This window comes from Macaca thibetana, chromosome X (genome assembly GCF_024542745.1).
Source record: "Macaca thibetana thibetana isolate TM-01 chromosome X, ASM2454274v1, whole genome shotgun sequence".
In the NCBI taxonomy this organism is placed as follows: Eukaryota; Metazoa; Chordata; class Mammalia; order Primates; family Cercopithecidae; genus Macaca; species Macaca thibetana.
This window is the reverse complement of record NC_065598.1, coordinates 61,538,718-61,554,580: the sequence shown is the minus strand read 5'-3', so window position 1 is coordinate 61,554,580 and position 15,863 is coordinate 61,538,718. Positions and strand designations below refer to the sequence as shown.

Genomic DNA, 15,863 nt, shown 5'->3' with positions numbered 1-15,863 from the left:
GCAAAGTGACTTTATAAAAGCAGCATTTTCAGGATGATTAGTCTAGTAAAGTAGGGGTAGGACAGCAGACCACAAAAGGAACAAAGCTGAATGGCTATGTCTCCTCTGAAGCATCATCACTGATGTTGAAGCTGCCTTTAGAACACCTGGAAACAAATTGGCAGCAACTTCAGTGGAGGAAGAAAAGGCAAGAGCAGGATCATTTTAGTCTCTGGCCACCTTCAGAAACACACACCACAGTCAATAGCCATGTGCCTCTTATAATGATTTGCAAAGGAAGAAAATTTCTATGAGCTCAGGGCAGGTTTTTAAAATGAAAGAAAAAACATACCAGGCTTACCTCATTGCCACATTACTTCCGTCAATGACAACTGGCCTCAAATTGTCACTGTTGTCTATTTCATCTTCAAGAGACAATTCAGGGCTTGCAATCTCTCTGGAGCTGGGCCCACGAGGCACTAACAGGCTCAAGTTGATCTGCCCTTCTGAATCACCTTTGTTCCCAAGTCTGACAAGCTCTGCCAATACATCATTAATAAGTGATTCTGGGCCCAGCTTGTTTAGCACTGATTGAATCTGTTCCTCCGCATAGCCCAGCTTTAGCGCAAACTCCATCTTAGCTTGGTATTCCTTCTCCAAGTCAAGTTTACCATCCTGTAAAATGCTGCTCTGGGAGAAACTTGGACGATCTAGGCAGGGAGATCGACAGAGCTGGCGGTGTGGCTTGGAGGGCATCTCCTTTTTCTTCAACTGACCATCCCTAGGTTGGCAGCTCTTGCTGTTGTCACTACTCTTAAGGCTTATCTGTTCAGGGTCACTCTCAGAGCTCATCCACTCTTCAGAATCAGCATTGCCCTGCTCTGTGCTGTCCTGCTTAGGCTGCTGCTTCTCTTCCTTGGAGGCACTCTTCTCCATTTTTGGTGTCTCTACCTCAGCTGTGGCCGTCATCCCGTTTAGTGGGTCGTCTGAGGTCTAATCAGTTCTTTTTCTTTTTAGCCTGCTTGGAATCCACATGCAGTGGCATTCTTTTGTGGTAAAATGTCGTGGTAGCGATGGTGCAAGAGTTTGCCTGTTTGGTTTGGTATGTTCAGATGTTACCACTCCCTACAAATAAACACACACACCACATCATACTTAGTAAACTTTAGGAAAAGCATTTTAGAATACAGAGGTTTCTTCTTAAGAAACTACAGGGTTTTTTTTTTTTTTTTTTTTTTTTGCATTTGATTTTTCTGCTTACAATGATTAGACTAAACTTAAAGAGTCCCTAATTCTATAATAATTCTAGACATAAATATTTCAGTGGTGGTAATAATGCTGTAATTCCTGCCCCCCCGTCCCGCCCCCCATGACATGCACACAAAATAACAGCTAAAGTTATTTGCTTACCACAACAATTTGGAGAAAGAGAAACATCACATTTCAACAAGGAGCAAGAATATATATATATTCTTGTGTGTATATATATATACACACACACACACACACACACACACACACACACACACACACACACATACATATATTTCCATGGAAAGACTCTCCCTTTTTGCCAGGAAGTGTTTCCAGATCCCACACCATATCCTCGAGGAGGAATTTCCACCAAGAAAAAAAGATCAAAGTCTTCTACTTTCTTCTCTCTCCCACTAATCTTTTTATTAGGAAATACAACTTATTCAGTTTGCATTTGCATAGAGAAATTTTCCAAGATTAGTCTTCAGGTTCTACTAGATCTTTTTTTCTCGAGGTCACTTTTAGCAGATTTTGCCTGCATATGTTTCTCTGCTTTTTTTAGATTCAGATGCAAGTTTGCAATCATTTGCTTAATCATATTCTTAAACAAGTTATAGGCAAGCTCTGTATCTTCAACACGTGACTATCTGGTGACGAAGCTCTTAGCTTCTTAAAACAAATTATATCCAGTTCTATAATTTCATCTGACTACCAACTCGACTTCATCTTTTCCAGAATCTGCCAAATGACATCCTATACAGAGGTAGAAACATCTGGCCATTTCTAGTGAGCCAAAACCTTTGAAAATGTTCCAGAAAGCCCATTAACCACATAGAACAGAGTTACCCAGCAGTAATCAAGTCAAGAACAAAATAGTAAGTTCTCAATTATCTGCAGGTGACCAAGCCACTTGTTATTGTGTTTTGTGAATGCATGTTTTGATAGAGACTTAGGGATACCTACTTAGACAGCTGCCCTTCCTGCCACTTCTAGTAATTTTTTTTCATAAAAGGAATTCTCAAAGAAAATATACATATCAAAAATTATCTGCTGTGTGGGATTTCTGGTGGGGCCCAGATAATTGAGAAATGACTATAGTTCAATCATCATAAGAATACTAAGCTTTATTTTCTTGGTTTCTCCTCTGAAGTGGACCACTGTTTTCAGAATTACTTTTTTGTTAACTTTTATTTTAAGTTCAGTGGTACATATGCAGCTCTGTTACCTAGGTAAACTTGTGTCATGGGGATTTGTTTTACAGATTATTTCACCACCCAGGTATTAAGCCCAGTACCCATTAGTTATTTTTCCTGATCCTCTCCCTCCTCCCATCCTCCACACTCTGTTAGGCCCCAGAGTGTGTTGTTCCCCTCTATGTGTCCTCAAAGACCTAAAGACAGAAATACCATTTGACCCAGCAATCCCATTAGGTGTACATACCTAAAGGATATAGATCATTATATTATAAAGACACGTGCACGTGTATGTTCATTGCAGCACTATTCACAATAGCAAAGACATTCAACTTAAATGCCCATCAGTGATAGACTGGATAAAGAAAATGTGGTACATATACACCATGGAATAGTATGTAGCCATAAAAAAGAATGAGATTATGTCTTTTGCAGGGATGTGAATGGAGCTGGAGGACATTTTCCTTAGGAAACTAACATAGGAACAGAAAACCAAATACTGCATGTTCTCACTTATAAATGGGACCCAAAGGATGAGAACACATATAGTTAGCTTCTAAAAGAACAAATTCAAATCTGTATTGTATCAAATCATCGCATTTTACTTTAAAAATCACAAATAAGTTATAAAACTTCAATAACAGTAATAACATTTGAACAATCATTTACATTTGCATTACATCTTAGAGTTGCCTAAGTGCATTCACATATATGCTCTCAACAGAGCCACATAATTACCTACACAACCCAGTTTTGAGATGTTATGACTTATATAGCCCATCTCCAATCCCCTGTGTCAAGCACATCAGCTAAAGAAGTTACACAAGCCCCAGAAAGAGCTATAAAGTAAGGCTTTCTCAGATACTTTGGAGGCAAAAGAGTTTGAAAACTTTACTGATTCTCAAAATGAAAAGGTTCACATAGAGGCACTCTGAGAAAATCAAAAATTCAAATATTTCCATTTTTATTTATAATAAATCACATGCAGCAATTATATCGTAAAGGAGGTAAAGATTGTTTCTTAACCTCCAACTATACCCATCTGTTTGTGTGCTCTTGAATAGTTTATAGGTAGTAACACTTAGCAAAGAAACAAGTCTTAAGAAATAGCATATTTTCTGTGGTTTGTAAAAATGGGATTTCCCTTGAGCAATGAGAGCACTCTTGTCAGCCTATCTGGTTTTACATTACCCTCCAAACAAAATTTTTTTTTTATACTTTACCTTCAATACATTATCAAAATGATACATGTCACAGCAAAAACTGTCACAATCAGAGCTAACAACAACTGACCTTATTCAAAACTTAGGATTTCATTTCAAAGGAGACCCAAGAGCTTTGTATGATTAAACTACGTCAATTCTTGTCCTCTCACTCCCACACCAAATGTTGAAGCTTTAGACAAAATGTTTACAAAAAAGTAACAGTCTGTTGATTTTCATTACTCATTCTTTTTTTTCAGGACTTCAAGCAAAGTAGACACACAATGATTTGATTTCAAGACCCATTATTCCTAAGTTTTGAACAGGGGCTCATTTTTCTGCTACCTTCCACTGCCACGTGTTCCATTAGAAAGGACGTACGTCTCCAGGATATTTAAAACATTTCATACTACACACACTCTGTTGTCCAAACTAATTAAAACCACATTGTTAAATGTAACCTCAATTTATACTTGATTCAATTTTCCCCACACAAAACCATTTCTAGTGCTTGACACTCCAGAAGGACAAGAAAACTGTAGGTTACATACTTACTATTTTCTTCTCTCTATATAAAGAAGGTCTAGGGAGATCATTTCAAATCATGCAGGGAAGCTGCATCATATGCTACAGGAGATGGTCTCTGTTAGAGTAAGGATTCAGTGAATGTGTGTTCTCTGGCCATTAGTGACAGCTGAGGAGCTGTTATGAAAGTGGCTTCTTCAGAAAACACGCCCACTTCTATGATTCATTGGTGAAGTTTATTTTTTTTCTCTCTCTCCTCCTCTTCTCTCTTCTTTCTCTCCTCCCTCTCTTTTTCTTTTTGTGCCACCTATCCCCATCCCAAGACCCTTAGTCAAAAGCTATAGGGAAATATGGCTATGTAATTCTATAACTTATAGTAAATTGGAAAAAAAGAGTGCCTTTCTTATGACTTTAATAGTGATAAATATATCTTGAACATCTCATTCAGTTAACAACACTGGGCTTGATCTTTCTTGATTCTTTCCAATTTAACTGTTTTGTTAAATGTATGGAATAGAGTACACCCTATTTTCTCTCTTTATAATTAAATCGTTAGCAAGAATGAGAAAGGACACAAGGATCGGGGCAATTCTGAGGGGTAGCTGCAGTATTGCAGCCATGACATCATCAGCTGGTCTAGTTAGTTCCAAAAATCTCCCAGATGAAATTCAAGATATATTGGGTGGCAAATAGGAGTAGGAGGGAAAGAGGGAATAGAAGGTTACAAATTTTAATTGTTATTATTTCAACTAACATGTTGTTTGTTGTCACTTCCTTCCTCAAACAATTACATATTGCTTTTTTCAAGAACTGCTCAGTTTTATCTCAGCTGCAGGAGTACTTCTGTGGCCCGCGAAGTACATAAGAAACACCATTTTAAAAGTATTTCAGAGGCTTTCAGAACAAGGAATGCTTAATAATGCATTCTTGTTATATTAAATATGTCAACCATATAATGACATAGGTACACTCTTGGCAGAAACCTTCTGCATTGGAGCTGGAGTCAGGGTATTTGGGTTCAAATATTCCCTCTACCACTAATTTTTAATTCCCATCCTGCATACTAGGTACTTAGCACTGCTCTAGGTGCCGGGGGTTCTAAAATAAATAAGATGCAGTCCCTGTGAGGTGCTCACATTCTGGTAGGTGAGATAAATATGCAAACAAATAATCACAGAACATAGAATATGTTTTCGTAAGGTTGTTTATAGATGCTAGGGTAATACCAAGGAGGGGTAAGGAGGTAAGTAATTCTGCTGTCTGAGGTAAGAGAGATGAAATTTGAGCTGGTTTTATCAGGAAAGGGGGAGAGAAATTGGGGAGGACAAGCTAGGCAGATGGAATAGCATATGAAAGGGCATGGAGGTGTGAAAGACAATGGTGAGGTCAAGATTAGTGAGTAATGCTCTCCACACAGTGTTCTCTCCCCTGTAGTTCACCCACTTAACTCCTGCTAGTTGTAACAAGTTTGTTTCTCTCCCCAACTAGACTGTGAACTCTACTAAAAGAAAGAACTGTCCACATTCATGTTTGCATCTCTGCTTTCCCCAATCCCAACACTTAGCATACCTTTATGTATGTGATACATTTTCAATGAATACTTTATGAAATATTTCATCCTTGTACTTTTTTTTGGTGGGGTGGGGGCAGAGTTTCGCTCTTGTCACTTAGGCTGGCGTGCAATGGCATGATCTCGGCTCACTGCAACCTCCACCTCCCGGGTTCAAGCGATTCTTCTGTCTCAGCCTCCTGAGTTGCTGGGATTACAGACATCCACCGCCATGCCCAGCTAATATTTTTATTTTTAGTAGAGATGCGTTTTCGCCATGTTCATCAGGCTGGTCTTGAACTCCTGACCTCAGGTGATCCGCCCCCCCTTGGCCTCCCAAAGTGCTGGGATTACAGGCGTGAGCCACCGTGTCTGGCCCATCCTTGTACTCTTACAGCCTCTGGCATACTCATAGAAGCCTGAAGTGAAGTTCAGCTGATCAAAATTATAAAGACCATTTGACATTGGACTAGTTGTACATAGCCCTGGCTTTTACTCAAGTAGTGGTAAGTTGGGTTAAAATGATTTCTTGTGAGTCATTGATTATCCAGGAAAGACATCATTAAAAATCTATGACTGACTTGTATTTCAGTTGACATTAATATCAGCTTGTTTAGAAAGCACTTTTTTCCCACAGTAGAAATTAAAAATAGTGAAAACAATGTATAGTAACAAACCTCCAAATGTTTAAAAGTTCATGTAATTACATTTATGCCATGAAATCTTTTGATAGTTACATAAATTTAAATATATTAATGGATGATGTCAGTGGTAATGACAGTGAAAGGACCTTAAAAAATCTGCTTATCAATAAAAGCATTGACAACACTGGCAAATTGTTAAAATCAACTTTTCCAGAATTCTGTTAGGCAGGAAAATAGGGTCTGGAAGTAGGGAACATAAGACCAATTCATACTTCAGCTATGGCAGGAAATATCATCTCCATAGGGCGTAGGCCAAGTAAATAACTTTGTAACTTTACTTCATCCTCTTCATTTACATATGGTGTACCCCAAATAACCAATGGAATCCTCTAGAGGGTATTTAAACTCCCTAAAATTCTGTAACGGGGCCCTTGAGCCCCTATGCTCTGGCCCACTCCCACACTGTGGAGTGTACTTTAATTTTCAATAAATCTCTTCATTCCTTCCTTGCTTTGTTTGTGCGTTTTTTTCAATTCTTTGTTCAAGACACCAAGAACCTGGACACCCTCCACTGGTGACATCTGGAACTTAATGAAAGGTTTTTAATAATCCAAATAGTGTTTGGATATTTAGCCAGGTGCGGTGGATCTCACCTGTAATCCCAGCATATTGGGAGGCTGAGGCAGGCAGATCACCTGAGGTCAGGAGTTCGAGACCAGCCTGGCCAATGTGGCGAAATCTCTTCTCTACTAAAAATACAAAAATTATCCAGGTGTGGTGGCAGGAACCTGTAATCCCAGCTACTTGGGAGGCTGAGGCAGGAGAATTGCTTGAACCTGGGAGGTGGAGGTTACAGTGAGCTGAGACTGCGCCATTGCACTCCAGCCTGGGCAACAAGGGTGAAACTCCATCTCAAAAAATAAATAAATAAATAAATAAATAAATAAATAAATAAATACAAATAGTGTTTATTTAAACAACAAGAAAACAAAAATTCAAAAGCCTGGCTGAACCTTGGTAAGAACAGAAAATTTGTGGCATTTAAATGTGCTCTATTCACATCTCCTCTTCCCAGAAACATGGTGGCCTTGAAAGCCAACAGCCTCACAATCACAGTAGCCATGAGAATTAGCAGCCTAGAAGTCAACAGAGGAAATTGAACAAATTTAGAACTTCTCCAAACTTCCATCTCCATAGAATTATTATTATCTGACCTATCTGAAATTTCCTTGGAAAACCTGGCATTTTCAAGGGCTTGTGTTTATTTGATATGACTTAGAGCTCACTAACAACGAACAGCTTTTTCCTCCGGGATGTTTGTTGAAAACAATTAGAGACACTTTAAAAAAATATCACAGCTGCCCGAAGGGGTAACAACAGCTAGAGCAAACAAGAAGTTGACAAAAAACCTTTCAAGGAAAAGCTGGGAATTAGATGTCCATAAGGGGCTTTGAAAAGCTTCCACATATTCCTAGGGATCTAGAAGGACACATGCTTGTGTAAGGTTGTGCATGTGTTCATGGAAGACCTGAAAAGTCCCTTATCCCTCATCTTTGGTTGACCTTAAGGGTTTATGTAATCAGGAGGTAAAGGCTAAAGCAAAGTTGTCAAATGCTCTCTAGGTATTGAGAGTGTGCCCCAATATGCATTCAAAGCTTCTTGGCAAAGGGAGGAAAACTTACTAGTTGAAAGCATTTAAGAAAAAGTTTTTTGAACCAATAGCTGACAAATAAGCTATTCCAAGAAGAGATGGCAGTGGCCACACACAACAAATAATACAGACTTTAAAGAATTACTTCATAGGTCACTAAACAACAATTACAAAAACAAACCTCAGGAAGAAGAGGGAATCTGATTTCCAAGGTTGTCAATTATATTATTTAAAATGTTCAGTCTTCAACAAAAAAATTATGAGACATGCAAAGAAAAAAAAAGTATGGCCTATATACAGGGAAAGGAAAAGTCAATAGAAACTATCCCTCCTGAGCTGGGCATAGTGGCATGAGCCCATAGTCCCAGCTACTCGAGAGGCTGAGGTAGAAGTAATGTTTGAGCCAAGGAACTCAAATCTAGCCTGGGAAATAAAGTGAGACCCCATTTCTTTAAAAAATATTTTAAAAATACTGTCCCTGTGCAAACCCAGATGTCAGGCTTACTTGACAAAGATTTTAAATCAGCTACTTAAAAGATGCTTAAAGATTACAAGAAAGTATGTCAAAGAACAAAAGGAATGTAAGATGTCTTATCACATAGAGAATATTAATGGAAATTCTGAAGTTGAATAGGACAATAATTGAAACTAAAAATCCACTGGAGAGATCAACAGCAGATTTCAGCTGGCTATAGAAAGTATCATCAAACTTTATGTTGATAGGTTAACTGAGATTACCTAGTCTGAAGGGCAGAAAGAGAAAATAAAGAAAAATGATCAGAGCCTAAGAGACTTGTGATATATCAAGTGTACACACACACACACACACACACACACACACACACACACACACACACACACCCCGGAATGTTTTTGAGTTTTTCCAACTTTGAGTTTATTGATTTTTTTTTTTCTTTTTGAGAGAGAGTCTTGCTCTGTCACCCAGGCTGGAGTGCAATGGCATGATCTTGGCAGCTTACTGCAACCTCCACCTCCCGTGTTCAAGTGATTCTCCTGCCTCAGCCTCCTGAGTAGCTGGGATTACAGGCACCTGCCACCACGCCCGGCTAATTTTTGTATTTTTAGTAGAGACCTGACCTCAGGTGATTCACCCACCACAGCCTCCCAAAGTGCTGGGATTATAGGCATGAGCCACCGTGCCCGGCCTATTGATCTTCTTGAATGTGTGGATTAAAGTTTTCCATCAAATTTTGGAATTTTCAGTCATTAGACATCAAATATTTTTTCTGTTTTTTATTTTTCCTCTTCTTCACACAACTCTTGTTGTGTGTGTGTGCATGTGTGTGTGTGTATAATGCTTGTTTAACCTCCTTGTAAAGTTTGTGTCTTCTAGGTTGCAACATTCCACATCAAATGATGGTTATGCAAGGATTCCAATCAATCCCTGCCTCAGATTTAGACTCTCTTGATGACCTTAACTTGGATCCCCTAGACCAGTCAGCCAGAGATTTCCATGCCCTTGCTAGGCAGTGCCATTACCCCTAATCATCAGGAAGGAGGATGAACAAAGAATTCCAGGCAGGTGGTTCACGGTGGCTCACGTCTGTAATCCCAGCACTTTGGGAGAGTGAAGCAGGCAGGTCATTTGAGGTCTGGAGGTCAAAACCAGCCTGACCAACATGGTGAAACTGCGTTTTCTACTAAAAATAAAAATATATATATATATTCAGGAGTGATGGTGCATGCCTGTAGTCCTAGCTACAGGGGAGGCTTAGGCAGGAGAATTGCTTGAATCTGGGAGGCAGAGGTTTCAGTGAGCTGAGATCGTACCAGTGAACTCCAGCCCGTGTGACAGAGTGAGACTCTGTCTCAAAAAAAAAAAAAAAAAAAAAAAAAAAAAAAAAAAAAAAATTCCAGGCAGCAGTTTCACATGACTAGAGGCTATGGACTGATAAAACCATGAAAAACGGGGTGTGGAACAAGTTGGCTAAGACTGACTGAATCCAATATGGTCCTGAATTTGACCTAGGTTTCACCTAGGACCTCATTATATACTCATTAACATAGTAAATCACACACCCACCAGCACCATGACAGTTCTGAGATTACCTATTAGTGGTGTAAAAATGAGTGGCACCACAGTTCTGAGAAATCTTCACCTTTTTCCAGGAATCTTCATAAATATTCTACTTCTTGGTTAAATAAACCCATAAAAGTAGAAGCTGAAAACTCTATTGTGTGACTGACTCTTGAATATGCCTGCACTCCTCTTTCTTGAGTGTGTACTTTTCACTTTGCAATAAATCTCTGTACTTTCAAAAAAAGAAAGAAAGAAATTAAAACCTAATACAGAACTTCAAAAACAGAATTGATCAAGTAGAAGAATCTGTGAACTTGAAAATAATTGAAACTATCCAGTTAGAAAGACAAAAAGTAAAAAGAATGAAAAAGACTGAAGAAAGTCTGTGTGACTTACAAGATAGTATAAAACTACAATGCATACATTATAGAATTTGGAAGGGGCAGAGAAAAAAAGGAGCATAAATCTTATTTAAAGAAATAAATGAAAGAAGACTTTCCAAATCTAGGGAGGAAAATGAACATCTAGACCCATGATGTGAAAAGAATCCCAAATAGATCTTCACTGAGACCCATTATAATCAAATTGTCTAAAGTCAAGGATGAAGAAATCATTTTGAAAGCAGCAAGAGAAAAGTAAAATCTTGACATGTAGGGGATTCCTGTAAGACTGTCAGTGGATTTCTCAACAGAAACCTTGCAATCCAGGAGATTTGGTTTGGCTCTATGGCCCCACCCAAATCTCACCTGGAACTGTAATAATCCCCACATGTCATAGGAGGGATCCAGTGAGAGGTAATTCAATCACGGGGGTGGGTGTTTCATATGCTGTTCTTGTGATAGTGAATAAGTCTCTGATGGTTTTATAAAGGGGAGTTCCCCTGCACATACCCTCTTGCCTGCCACCATGTAAGACATGACTTTGCTCCTCCTTTGCCTTCCACCATGATTGTGAGGCTCCCCAGCCACGTGGAATTGTATGTCAATTAATCCTCTTTATAAATTACCCAGTCATGGGTACATCTTTATTAACAGCCTGAGAACAGACTAAAACAAACAAGGATGAAGAAATAATTTTGAAAGCAACAAGAAAAAAGCGAAGCTTCACATGTAAGGGATCCTGGTAAGACTATCAGTGGATTTCTCAACAGAAACCTCGCAATCCAGTAAAGAGTAGGAACACATATTCAAAGTCCTGAAAGAAAAAAAAATACCTGCCATCAAAGAATACTATATCCTGCAAAATTATCCTTTAAAAATAAAGAAGGGAAACCTTTTCCCAGACAAACAAAAACTGAGGGAGTTCATTGCCACTAGATCTGCCTTACAAAGAAATATTTATGGGAACTCTTCAAACTGAAAGAAACACATGTTAAATAGTGATGTGAAAGCATAAAATAGAGATATACAGATTAATGTAACAATGTAATGGTGGTGCATAATTTACTTTTAGCTCATATATAAAACTTAAAAGATAAAAATTTTTAGTGGATACAAAATATAAAAGCAGATTCTGAGTACAAGAGCACAAAGTGTGTGTGTGTGGAGGGATGTAAAAGTATAGTATTTTTGTATGATATTTAAGCTACATTGTTATCGACTGAAAATTAAAGGATAAAACTAGAATATATTTTATACAATCCTCAAGATGACAGCCAGAAAACCTTTAATAGATACACAAAAGATAAAGAGAAAGCATCAAAGCAAATCACTACCAAAATAACTCATCAAATAACAAAGGAAGAGGCGGGGTGTGGTGGTTCATGCCTGTAATCCCAGAATTTTGGGATGCCATGGCAGGTGGATCACCTGAGGTCAGAAGTTTGAGACCAGACTGGTCAACGTAGTGAAACCCCGTCTCTACTAATACAAAATTAGCTGGGCATGGTGGCATGAGTCTATAATCCCAGCTACTTGGAAGGCTGAGGCATGAGAATCACTTAAGCCTAGGAGGCAGTGGCTGCAGTGAGCCGAGATCATGCCACTGCACTCCAGCCTGAGCAACAGAGTGAGACTCTGTCTCAAAAAATATATATATATATATATGGAAGAGAGCAAGATAGGAAAAGAGAAACAAAAAATCTGTAACATAGACAGAAAATAATTTAAAAATAGCAATAGTAAGTACTCACCTATCAGTAATTACCTTAAATGTAAATGGATTAAACTCACCAATCAAAGGCAGAGAGTGGCTGAATAGATTTTTTTCTTTATTATAGAAATCCATTGCTTGCTAATGAATAGATTTTAAAAAACAGGATCTAGTAATATGCTGTCAACAAGAGAGTCACTTTAGATTTAAGGGCACACATAAGCTGAGAAGTGAAGGGGTGGAACAAATATTTCATGCAAATGGTCACCAAAAGAAAGCAGGAGTGGCCATACTTATATCAGACAAAATCCATTTTATGTTTAAAACTCTAGAGACAAAGAAGGTCAACTATGTAATGCCAAAAGGGTCAATTCGGCAGGAAGATAAAACAAGTATAAATATATACACACCCAACATCTGAGAACCTAAATATATAAAGCAAATATCAACAGATCTGAAGACAGACATTGACAATACAACAATAGTAGAGGACTTCAATACCCCATTCACAATATCAGATACAGCATCCAGACAGAAAATAAATGAGGAAACATCTGGCTTGAAGAACATTACAAAACAAATGAAACTAATAGACCTATATGGAACTTTCTACCCAACAGCAGAAGCATACAAATTTTTCTCAAGTATGCAGGGAACATTCTCCAAATAGATCACATGTTAGGTCACAAAACAAGCCTTAACAAATTTAATAGGATCAATGTCATTCCAGGTGCATTTTCTGACCATAATGAAAAAAACTAGAAAGCAATAACAGCAATATATATGCTATGGGAAACAAGTAAAGGATGACAAGGAAAGGATGACAATTCTCATCACTTCTACTCAACATGGTACTGGAAGTCTTAGCCAGAATAATTAGGCAACAGAAAGAAATAAGAGGCATCCCAATCAGAAAGGAAGAAGTTAAATAATCTCTGTAGGTGAAAGACTTATACACTGTAAATTATAAAGCATTGATGAAGGAAATTAAATAAGACACAGATAAGTGAAAAGACATCCCATATTTTTGGATTGAAAGAATTAATATTGTTAAATGTTAAAATGTCCATACTACCCAAAGTGAACTATAGAGTAAATGTAATCTCTATCAAAATCCACTGACATTCTTTACAGAAATGGAAAACACTCTATAATTCATATGGAACCATAAAAGACCCTGAATAGCCAAAGACATTTTGGGCAAGAGGAACAATGATGGAGGTATCACACATCTTGATTTAAAAATATATCACATGGTGGGTATGGTGGCTCATGCCTGTAATTCCAGCACTTTGGAAGGCTAAGGTGGGTGGATCACCTGAGGTCAGGAGTTCAAGACAAGCCTGGCCAACAAGGTGAAACCCTGTCTCTACTAAAAATACAAAAAAATTAGCTGAGTGTGGTGGCATGTACCTGTAATCCCAGCTACCTGGGAGGCTGAGGCAGGAGAATCGCTTGAACCCGGAAGGCAGAGGTTGTAGTGAGCCGAGATATATATATATATCAAAGGTAATCAAAAGAGTATGGTACAAGCATAAAAACAAACATAGGCCAAAATAACAGAATTCAAAACAGAGAAATAAATCCACACCATTACAGTCAATTGATTTTCTACAAAAATGCCAAGAATGCACAATGGGGAAACACAGCCTCTTCAATAAACAGTGATGGGAAAACTGAATAAAAAGCAGAAACTTTTTAGCTTGATGTAATCTCATTTGTCTATTTTTGCTTTGGTTGCCTGTGCTTAAGGGATATTGCTCAAAAAATTCTTGTCTTCTCAGGACATTGAGACATTGGAGAATTTCCCCAATGTTTTCTTGTAGTAGTTTCATAGTTTGAGGTCTTATATTTAAGTCTTTAATCAATGTGGATTTGATTTTTGTACATGGTGAGATGCAGGGGTGTAGTTTCATCTTTCTGCACATGGATATCTAGTTTTTCCAGAACCATTTATTAAAGAGACTGTCTTTTCCCCAAAGTATGTTAGCGCCTGTGTTGAAAATGAGTTCACTTTAAGTGTGTGAATTTGTTTCTGGGTTCTCTATTCTGTTCCATTGGGGTTTTTTTTTTTTCTGTTTTAATACCAGTACCATGCTGATTTGATTACTATAGCTCTGTAATATAATTTGAATTTGGATGTGATTTCTCCAAGTTTGCTCTTATTGCATAGGATATCTTTGGCTATTCTGGGTCTTATGTATGCCTATAAAAATTTTAGCATTTTTTTCTATTTTGGTGAAGAATGTTGTTGGCATTTTGATAGGGATTACATTGAATCTGTAGATTGCTTTGTGTAGTGTGAACATTTTACCAATATTGCGTCTTCTAATCCATGAACTTGGAATGTCTTTCAATTTTTTGGTGTCCTCTTCAATTTCTTTCATCAGTGTTTTATAATTTTTATTTGAGAAATCTTTTGCTTCTTTGATTAAGTTAATTCCTAGGTATTGAATTCTATTTGTGGCTATTGTAAATGGGACTACTTTTTAAATTTCTTTTTAGGATTGCTCACTGTTGGGATGTAGAAATGCTATTGATTTTTTTTTGTATGTTAGTTTTGTAACCTCCCACTTTACTGAATTTGTTTATCGGTTCTAATAGTTTTTCTTTTTGTGCCTGTGGAGTCTTTAAGTTTTTCCAAATATAAGATCACATCATCTGCAAACAAAAATAATACTACTTCTTTCATTCCAAGTTGGTTGCCATTTATATCTTTTTCTTGTTTGATTGCTCTAGCTAGGACTTCCGCTACTACGTTGAATAACAGCGGTGAAAGTAGGCATTCTAGTAATGTTCCAGATCTTAGACGAAAGGCTTTCAGGTTTTCCCCATTCAGTATGATACTTGCTGTGGACCTGTCATATATGGCTTTTATTATGTTGAGGTATGTTCTTTCTATCCCCTGTTTTATGAGAGTCTTTTGTTTTTATCATGAAGGGATGTTGAATTTTATCAAAAGCTTTTTGGCATCAATTGAAATAATCATATGGTTTTTATCCTTTATTCTGTTGCTATGATGAATCGCATTGATTGATTTGCATATATTGGACCATCCTTGCATCTCAGGGATGAATCCCAGTTGGTCATGATAAATTTTTTTTTTTTTTTTTTTTAATGTAACAGTGAATTCGGTTTTGCTAGTATTTTGTTGAGGATTTTTGCATCAATATTCATCAGAGATACTGGATTGTAGTTTTCTTTTTTGATGTGTCTTTGTCTGGTTTTGGTTTCAGGGTGATGCTGACCTCATATAATGAATTTAGAAGTATTTCCTGCTCTTCTATTTTTTGCAATAGTTTTAGTAGGATGGGTACCAGTTCTTCTTTAAATGTTTGTGGAAACCAGCAGTGAAGCCACTGGGTCCCCAGCTTTTCTTTACTGAGAGAGTTCTTAATATGGCTTTGATCTTATTACTTGTTATTGGTCTGTTCAGGTTTTGGATTTCTTTCTGGTTCAATCTTGATTGGTTGCATATATCTAGAAATTTGTCCATTTCTTCTATATTTTCCGACTTATTGGCATGTAGTTGCTCATCATAGCCATGAATGATCTTTGAATTTCTGCAGTATCAGTCGTAATGTCTCCTTTTTCATTTCTAATGCTTTTATTTGAATCTTCTCTCCTTTTATTAGTAAGTTTGGCTAAAGTTTTGTCAATTTTGTTTTACTTTTCAAAAAACCAACTTTTTGTTTCATTGATCCTTTGTATTGTTTTCCCTCGTTTTAAATTCA

At 37.5% G+C, this 15,863-nt stretch overlaps 2 protein-coding genes across 4 annotated transcripts in view; one reads left to right on the top strand and one right to left on the bottom strand.

The window, feature by feature from the left end:
* ZC4H2 (zinc finger C4H2-type containing) overlaps positions 1-15,863 on the top strand; it is a 558,331-nt gene that overhangs the window by 11,785 nt on the left and 530,683 nt on the right. The gene's annotated exons all lie outside the window — the stretch shown is intronic.
* The window catches only part of ZC3H12B (zinc finger CCCH-type containing 12B), a 72,987-nt gene that overhangs the window by 18,247 nt on the left and 38,877 nt on the right, over positions 1-15,863 (bottom strand). For all 3 annotated transcript variants that reach the window (XM_050776874.1, XM_050776873.1, XM_050776875.1), the window contains one exon: positions 341-1,104. In XM_050776874.1, the coding sequence (XP_050632831.1) occupies positions 341-948 (608 nt within the window). In that variant the 5' untranslated portion in view covers positions 949-1,104. The remainder of the gene's footprint in view (positions 1-340; positions 1,105-15,863) is intronic.